The sequence below is a fragment of the Argentina silus genome (assembly GCF_951799395.1).
Source record: "Argentina silus genome assembly, chromosome: 14".
Classification (NCBI taxonomy): domain Eukaryota; kingdom Metazoa; phylum Chordata; class Actinopteri; order Argentiniformes; family Argentinidae; genus Argentina; species Argentina silus.
Window position 1 is genome coordinate 16,148,000 of NC_139668.1, and position 9,657 is coordinate 16,157,656.

Here is a 9,657-nt window from a genome sequence, read left to right on the forward strand (position 1 = left end):
GCCTATCGGCAGGGGTGAACAACAGGCCTGCCCAGTTTTACTTGTTCACATGTCACCCAATAGGCAAAACATGTACAACTTGACAGACATGTTCTTCGCTATTATTATTATTATTATTATTGGACGCAGGCTGAGAACTTCAAGAAATTCACGTCATCTTTTGCCAATTACTATATTTTGTGCATATTTTTCTTGCTCAATAAAGTTTGCCTATTTTCTTGACAGATATGTTGCTGTTATGTATGTCATAACAGCATAACAGGTTCATGTAAGCTTACACGAACCTAACTCTATTGACAGTCATCTAATAAAACATTGTATTAAAATACAAACAGTCAGTATTACAATGGCGATGATAGACTTTCTGTGGACAGATAAAAAAACGTTCCATCTGATGAGACTTGCTGACGTCAATGAGCCGCGCCTCTTCGCTCCAGCCTCTGCCACGTCATACTGGGATGCTGTCAGAAGGCACAGGAAGAGGAAGAAATACCCATGCTGTTTCGATGATCAGAGATGTAAAACTAGCGATAAACTCAAGTATTTATTCGTTTAGTTACATACATATACAGCTACACGTCTCCTTATATTGATGTCACCGTAAGTACATTGTTAATTTCAATTGAGAGCTGTTTGCTGAGCTGTGTTGTCAATTGTAAAGCTCATTGAAGTTACCTAAGTATAGCCATCGCCGGGTTTCATAGATCTGAATCAGATGCAATGCAAGCGAGAATACTTTCATGTGATATGTGATCGAACTAAATGGTTTTCTTCAACTTTAGCAAGTTTACGATATTGCCATACATCAATTACCCAAATGTGACTCCAACAGTGATACCAGGACTCATTACATGGGTAATAATTCTGTTCGACATGGCGAGTGTCAGTGTCATATTCTCACAGTGACTTGCCTGACGACTTGCTATGAAACGGTGGAGACAGTAACAGCACTGTTTGAGATGAAGTACTATTGAAACGCTTGGCAACAAATGTATCGAGCTCCCTAGGTGACGGCATACTGTACACTGAGTCACTTTATGATGTCGCTTCTCAAGAGGGAAACGCCCCCATAATGTCATATCACCTCCATGTCCAGTCATTCAATGAATGAGAAACGTGACACAATTTGCTCTCACTGTTAACCATTTTGCCACATAGCATAGAGGTGAAGGCAAAGCCTTGTTCTATGGCTGCCTCCCATAAATGTTTACTGTTGGGTTGGCCATTTCCTGGTATGTATCCTGGACAGGAGGAGAGTACAGGGTGCTGTGCCCTGTTTATTCTCATTTGATAAATGGGACAGATAAGAGAAGCAACTGTGTTATAAAGGGAAGACTACATCAAAGTAGCATTTTAACTGTTCTACCCAAATTTAGAATCACTTTTTAACTTACAGTATCTCACGCAAAGGTGAGCAGAGCATAGTTACTTGGTCCAGTGTATCTCTGAATATCTGAACACACATTGGTAATACCTGCTCCGATTTAATTTGCAATGACAAACCAGCCAGTTGATTTAATATGCTGTATTTGATGTACATTGTTAATATATACATATATCATATATACTGTACACTTATTAGGCCTACTAATTAAGTGTGTGTGTGTGTGTGTGTGTGTGTGTGTGTGTGTGTGTGTGTGTGTGTGTGTGTGTGTGTGTGTGTGTGTGTGTGTGCGCGTGTGTGTTTGACCGGCAGAGCTTGCGGGATGCTACTGGACGAGACACCCCTCTTTGAGCCTAACCTGCTTCAGGATCTGGACTGGAGTAGCAACACTGTGTCCTTCTCTCCCCCCATTTCCCCTTCCCAGCCTGGGGAAGGCCTGGTCCTCCGGCCCCTCTGCACAGCAGATTTCAACAGGGGTAAGGGTCACTGGGCAATTATGGACGAGACCACTTGACCCACATGTAAACCAACAGTAGAGGATGCCTTTTCTGACTGACTACTAAGTGCCTCACAATTAGAGAGTGATTGTCTTGCCTATCTACTGGCTATTCTATACAGTGCACCCATGTTTTACCACTCACCAGTTGATAGTTCAAATGTGGGTTGTTTTTTCTACACAGGATTCTACAAAGTCTTATCCCAACTCACACTGGCAGGCGATGTTACACCAGAGCAGTTTATCAGTAAGTACTGTACTAACCTCTGGGTAGCTTCTTCCTCAGTGATGTGCAACATGATGAATAGTTAATCCAACTGTGGATAGATCATGTGTAATGGTGGGTGTATGTTGCCTTTTCAAAGAATCAAGTAAATGATAAAATGTCAATTCAACAAAAAAGGTTATTTGGAAATATGATTAAGAGCCATACAGAAGTCACTGGTTTGCACAGGTTTGTATAACAGTCTTTCAGGCCTCCTGAATGCACACTGAAATGATTCAATGTGTCTCCTCATAGAGAAGTTTGAGCACATGAAGAAGACTGGTGATTATTATGTAATTGTGGTGGAGGATACAAGTCTGGGTCAGATCGTTGCCACGGCCACCATGATCACAGAGCACAAATTCATCCATTCCTGTGCTAAGGTAATGGGTACCTACCGGTCTGCTATACACTTGTTTTGCCTTGTAATTGGTTTATGGAAAAATTGGTCTAATTTACCTATGTGAATTGTGTAATTTGAAACATTTAAATAGATGTCTCAAATTGGTCCGAGCATAGATTCGTTTTTTTCTTATGATGACTGATGGATAGATGACTCACTCACTTAGACAAATGTATTTGTTGTAAGTTGCTTTGGATAAAGGCGTCTGCTAAATGCCGTAAATGTAAATGATTTATTAAATCTATTCATAAAGGGTGGACTACTGTTATTGACATATTGACATATATGACATATATTCTCGCTGGGACCATATATACTGAAAAATGTATGCACTCATTGCAATGTAAGTCGCTTTGGTTAGCTAAATGGCATATATTATATCATTATTATATATATACTAATCTTACACATATTTTGATTTGTTCACAGAGAGGAAGGGTGGAGGAAGTGGTCGTCAGTGACGTGTGCAGAGGGAAACAGCTGGGGAAACTGTGAGTAGTCCCTACTGTCATATAGTGCCATCTGGTACACTTGGAAGCATGGACATTTACTGTCAACGCCAAACACTGAGTATTCAATCATGCAGCGTCTAGTCCACAACATGACTGTTTTCATGCTGGCTTTCCAAATGTAGGTCTTATAGCTTTGCGACAGGGCCAGTAAAGGAGCTTTACTACACACACTGCACTGTGGTGGCTTGGATAAGACCTTTCCAGCATTGTTTCAGTAACTAGGGTGGGTGCATCACTACATATCTTCCGCCGTAGATTGAAGACTCATCTCTTCAGGCTACATCTTAACGGTCCCTCCTAAAGACCTCTTCATCCCCACTAACCCCCCTGTACAAGTTTCTCTCCTGTAAAACTAGTTCTTCTAGCATTGTGACTGCCAATAGCCCCTGGTCCTAGCATAGATTACTTTTTTTTTATGATGATGATTCACTTACTTAAACTAATGTATTTGTTGTAAGTTGCTTTGGATAAAGATGTCTGCTTAATGCCATAAATGTAAATGTAATAATGTGATGTAATGCATAACCAGTCCCGCTAGGTTGTGTTCAGTGATGTGAAAAGGGATATAACAGAAAAGTATAAGAGAACAGCATAACACAGAGATTCTCAACAGGATTTATTTATTTCCTGCTCATCGTTGTCCTGTCAAATAAGGGGACAGCGAGAATACAGTCTAGCACCCGGGTTAGAGTCCTTTATTCATTCTCCATGTTTTCTCTTACCTATTGCAGGTTAGTGTCGACCCTCACTCTTCTCAGCAAAAAATTGGACTGCTACAAAATAACACTGGAATGTGCACCCAAGAACGTGGCCTTCTACACAAAGTGTGGCTACTCTGCATCAGAGGAGACTTACATGCAGTCTCGATTCTTTGAGTAATGTCAGAAGACATTGGATTTGAGATAATAGGTTATCAACATAATGAAGGACCCCCTAAGTACAAGATGCCTCTCCAATGTCATCCTCTGCCCTCTGGTCACAGAGCTACCTCACCTGGGTGTGGATCAGGAGTAGTCTTGGATTTTGGGACTAAAGTGAGTGCAATAAAATGCAATTGCTGCTTGCCCAAGCACTTGCAAAACATGAAAATCCATCAAATGACTTTGTATACATAGAACAGTTTTGTATTAATTGCCTATTTGACTTTTCATAGGAGGATAGAATCTTATCTACATTGGCTAATTTGTCAAAGCAGTGACTTAGGAGTATGATTATTTGTGTATTGTGTTATGTAGGCTAAGAAGCCTAAATAAGACACTAGGAAATAGGCTAAGAAGCATAGCCTAGTCATACACGTACAAAGACCATTTGATAATGGTTCAATAAAACTTGACTTGGTTGGTTGGTTTTGAGATTTGTGTTTAAATAGAGGACATGAGGCATTTGTTATTTTTATATTCTGTGGATTTATTTAGGGGTAACATCTACATAATCACCAATAGAGGGATAGGTCATTATTTCACAACTAATAGTAAGATGGTTCCTTACCTTGGAAGTAGTCTGTGGTATGAGAGAAACTGTAATCCATGGTTCAGAATAGTTACTAAATTCTAAATAAATTAGAATTACTAACTTTAGCCACCGCTAACAAAAAAAGTGATTGGGGTACAAAATAAAGTCAAACACTTTAAGCTACTTGGAACCTGAATTTCCCCTAGGGATAAATAAAGTTTCTATCTATCTATCTATGGGCCAAATCACCTCAAATGAACTCTGACTGGTTGGAACTTCTTTTCATTACACTACCACTCCCATTGTTGGTTTTTTTGTTAGCCGTAGCTAAAGTTAGCTGAAGTTGGTAATGGCTATTTAACAACTCTGAACCATGTACTACTGTTTCTCCTGGCCCATGGACTACTTTCAAGGTAGGGAAAGGCATTTATACTATAAGTTGTGGGATACATTAAATGTGTAATTGTGCTTGCCAAAGCTTATTTATGCTGTTAAGTCTTTATTTCTTTACAAAAATAAATTCTATGTAAAATGCTAATAAATTATTTTGTGCTCCACTTGGTATTTGCCTGCCTATTGAAATACAGAAAATATGAAAAATTGCAGCATAATGTATCACATATTGCACATACTAAAAATATACAGTACAATTGGAGTGTTCACTATATATTTAAAAAACAAAAAAAGCATTCCCATCTCAACTATGTACACTAATGAAATGACACATTATTGATTAAAATATGCTTGAAACCCAGTAAAACATAAAGAGCCACACAAATAAGTTAGCCATCTTTTTATTGAGCAGTGGATCATTATTTTTCTGGCAAGCTATGTTTCTCCATTTATTTTCATAACAATACTATCCCATTGTAAGCCTGATCTCTGTCCAGCATTCCCATTCCCAAATGAACGCCTCTTAACCTCTCCATAGGGCATTGACTTCCAATAATTTCCCTTACGCCAACTGCCCCCTTCTGGCAGAAATAATAATAATAATTCAAGTATCAAAAGTGCATTATTGCAATACTGTCCCGCTGCAAATGCAAAATGCTTTAAATACTATAAAACTGCAAAAAACCTTATCAGTGCATACAGCTCAAGACAAAAAAATTACACAATTTCATTTTTCAAACGTACTCCTTCCTTGCAGATCCCAGGGTCTCAGACGCCTGGGGTGGTCCCCCCACCCTAAACCCTTCCCCTTAGAAAAGTTTAAATATTTACATTTTTAATCCCAATAAAAATGTAAAAAAAGAGAGTACACTGTGCCACACAGCTATCTGCAAAGCCTCCCTCCGGCCCCTATACGTTGTGTGCTGCAGTGACCTGCATACCGCCAAAATCCTCATCTTCCTCAAGGCTTCTTTTCAGGCTCCCTGTGATGAGGAGGAGAAACAGGCAATAAGAAGAGAGAGCAGGAAAGGCCGTGTTGAGCTAACACCTTGTGTAAAGAGGATGAGGATCGACTGTATTGATTATCAAGAATTGGTTGGGATTGTGACACGGTGTAGAACACAACGCCATCACCTCGACTGCTAACAGGTGTGGTGACATCAGGAGAACGTAACTATCCTGTAATGCCATGCACACACTGACCTGGCATCCCAGCCTGCAGGGAGAATGATCTGCCCAGCTGTATTGGTGACATCATCTTGATGGTCAGCCTAGCCAGGTAGATTGCTTCATATTCCTGGAAAATGAGTCAAGATATCAACACAACTATGCTTTTCCTTTTTTAATCCGCAACCTTTTAAATGCTGAACCCTACTGAATAAGCGCCTGGTCATTGTTGCATCCAAGTTGTCAAAGCTGTTGAAGTGCTTACAAGTGCAGGGCCTGACATTCCCAGTATTTCTGTTTATATCTGCCGTCACCTTTTCAAACTGTAAAGTGTATTGAGGCGCTGCGAAAACTGTTTTAATTAAAGGCCAACTTGGCAGGAGCCTACCTGTAACTGATGCACAAAACCAACATTAGGATTTATGCAGAATCTCCTCTCCTGAACGTGGCTGAAAGCATCCCTGCAGAAGAGTCACAGCAGAATCAGAGCAATTCTGGGCATATATTTAGTGGTACAGTATTCAGGTTTATCTCAGTTTTAGTTTTCTCAGGGGGGGGGGGGGGGCTTGACAACTGAAAGTCTTACCTGTACTTCACCCCAAATGTCTCCATAAGGTATGCGATGACTAAGGCAGCACTGAAAGAAGAGGATAATCATTACAACTGAATGTGATACTTCTAATCACCTTCAAAAGACATGCAGATCAATTAACAATCGACACATGCACAAGCAAGCTGAGTGGGCATTAGTATAGATATGACAAACCTTCTAGATATCCCTGCATTTCCATGAATAAGTACCTTTCCTTTAGGAACGAGACAAAGACACAGTCAATGACTTCGACCAAAGAAGGCATTGTGATCATCGCTTTCTAAGGGAAAATGGTAAATATAATATTCTGAAGAAAAAAATAAACGAAAGGAATGTCGTCAATTACCCCCGGTTGCTAAACAGCCATCAATAAATTCTTTAGTCTGTTGAGAGAGAAAGGGAATTATGCACCAAACAGTATGGCAAATACCACAGTGCATGCAATGTAGCATCCTCCACCACTTTCAACTGTGGAAAGACTTCATTCAACTCACCATTGGGAAATATCTAATTATATTTTCCACTGGATTGTCAGCAATATCTAAAACGAGGTATCTGAAAACACAAAATAACAAGTTAAGCTGATTGGAAACACAGACTGAACTATAAACACATTTTGTGTTTGAATGTTTTGAGTCTGAGTTGTCTCACCTAAATGTGTGGGGGAAATTCGGCTTAATAAAATTGGCCTCAATATCCTGGCGGACACACACAATGTGAGTTATCCCCTGCCTCTCAAGTATGGACAGCTGGAGGAAGACAAGGAGGAACGGTTGTCAGTGCATTGTACAGTTCCAAACACAGCTATATTTAATTGACTGAGACAACTTCACAGTTCAATGGAACTCTGGCATACCTTGCTTTTCATTGCAGCTGAATAGGGACCTAAAAATAGTCCTGGTAAGATTTCCTGAAACAATAATGAAACATGTCTGAGTCATTGTGGAGTGATTAAGGGTTATTGAGGTTATTCTGACATTTGGTTTCTATGTGCTGTGTGAAATACAGTTGATGGGCACACGCGAAATGTTTGTAGGCGGAATCATATGGTTCTTCATGATCCCTTTTTTACCTGCATTTCACGTCTCATAGGATAAGCCCAGTCCTGTGGAAGAACCAAATAAAGTACATGTTAGTTTAGCTAGCTATACACAGAAACATCTCGGACAAATCGATCATTAATAGCCATTGATCTTCTAGAGCACATGATGACTGCGCTCTTTCTCCTTCAGTACTTCGTCGTCTAGGGTCAGGGAAGGGAACAATTCTGATCTGATGATGTGCAGATATAGCTAGCCGGTTAACGCAAGAAGACCGACTACAACAATTTTGAACATGCTGCAGACAAGCTAGAGCCTAAGATCAGACAGTAGAGCGAGATAATATGTTGTTGGACTGAGTCAAGGAGTTCTTCATTAGCTGACGATGTCTACCGTGGGCAGCTAGCTAGCTAGTTAGTTAGTTAGTTGTTCAAGACATCCACCCAGCTAGCTGCCTACTACTACTGTACCTAGCCAACAACATAACTATTTAGTATGCTAGCTCGCACGTACTAGTAGGTCCTCCTTGGATGCAGGAAGGGACGGGAACTGAAGCTTATTTTCCTCGTCCATGTTGCAGTGTACTCCGGCGCCGGTGGCCCGGCCTCTCGCACGGTATCGGTGTGTCAGTTGCACTAGCAGGCTAACTGTATAATTGCTGTAGCTTGTTTTGAGGGTGCACATGCATGTCCGCCATGCTGCTCCCTGTCAGAGAAATCACGTGATAGACAGCCGTCGAATGTCGACGCAAAAACATCCTGGCCGTCCCATTTAGGTCTGCACATGCGCACTGCCCACATAGGATTTAGGTGGGCATGGATTGGTGTGAAAGCCCATGCTTAGACCACTCCTATGCCTTTTAAACCGTGTGGGAAAATGCACAAGTGCACACTTCGGGAGAAGGGTGGAGAAATCGGACATATGCACATTTAGGATGGTTTCACTACTGTATGGGTAGGAACTGTCTTTTAGTTATTATATTACATTTGCAACTCCTTGATTGTCCTATTGAGGGGAAATAGCCAGAGAAAGCTTTGATCCAGCGACCCATTTTTTTTTTTTTAAATGTTGCATTTATTGCAATGAAAAAAAATACAAGAGCAGCCATAGGCGGAGTTAAGGGTGACACAAGGGGCGCGTTGCAAGCAGATTGATTGCCAATTACATTACATCCTGAATAAGTTATATTCAATAAAAAATGAATTTGATTGCTTTGGTATGTGTTATTATTATTATTATTATTATTATTATTTGTGAAATGAATGTCAATAGACAAGAAACTAAGAGTGCCATTACTATGCTACATCACTAATTAGGTTTGATATAAAAGCTGAGCTCTGTCCACGGATTTATGTGCATATGGAGCGTTTTTTCAAACTCTCCATACAAAAAGTTATACTCGCAACCTGACCCTCAACTTGTGTGCTCTCCATAACCTATCAATAACCAGGGAGTACACTGTTGTTTGAGTATCATTTTAATTTCTCACCAAAGACCAAACGGAGCAGCACATATTTTAATTGACACCTGTAATACATTTGCTTTATTGTTTTCCATTTTATTAATTACAAAAAACATTCATCTTGACCTTCAGTCAAAACGTCTAATTAGATACAGAGGACATGACCCTGCGTGACCTCAATGGTGGTTAACGGCCCTGACTGCAGTGTGTGGACTACCTACCACCAAATTCACACACTACTCACACCATTGGACAGTAGATGGCAGTCATGCACAACACATTGCAGTCATCCTGTAGTTGTAGGCATTGTTGAGGCAGTGAGTATAAACTTGGCCATTAAAGAGGTAGGCTTACGGTTTTTCTCCATTGTGAACACAAACAATGGAACTATGCACACAATTCTGAAAACTTGAAGCTCACGTAAGCTCACGTACGTCAACAGCAAGACTCCAGGCCGCTAAATTCTAAGCGCAATTCCATTGTTTTCACTC

General features: G+C 40.3%; 2 protein-coding genes across 2 annotated transcripts; one reads left to right on the plus strand and one right to left on the minus strand.

The window, feature by feature from the left end:
• The first annotated feature begins 461 nt into the window (after positions 1-461).
• On the plus strand, positions 462-5,069 carry gnpnat1 (glucosamine-phosphate N-acetyltransferase 1). The gene is made up of 6 exons (XM_083684878.1): positions 462-600; positions 1,697-1,860; positions 2,065-2,127; positions 2,401-2,528; positions 2,978-3,039; positions 3,792-5,069. The coding sequence occupies exons 1-6, from the start codon at positions 593-595 to the stop codon at positions 3,937-3,939; spliced, it is 573 nt and encodes a 190-aa protein (XP_083541004.1). The 5' UTR covers positions 462-592; the 3' UTR covers positions 3,940-5,069.
• Positions 5,070-5,289: 220 nt separating this feature from the next.
• On the minus strand, positions 5,290-8,404 carry styx (serine/threonine/tyrosine interacting protein). The gene is made up of 11 exons (XM_083684877.1): positions 8,218-8,404; positions 7,737-7,769; positions 7,521-7,574; positions 7,316-7,413; positions 7,159-7,219; positions 7,011-7,047; positions 6,839-6,878; positions 6,659-6,709; positions 6,461-6,533; positions 6,109-6,202; positions 5,290-5,888 (listed from the first exon to the last, which is right to left on the minus strand). The coding sequence occupies exons 1-11, from the start codon at positions 8,386-8,388 to the stop codon at positions 5,815-5,817; spliced, it is 786 nt and encodes a 261-aa protein (XP_083541003.1). The 5' UTR covers positions 8,389-8,404; the 3' UTR covers positions 5,290-5,814.
• Between the last annotated feature and the right edge of the window lie 1,253 nt (positions 8,405-9,657).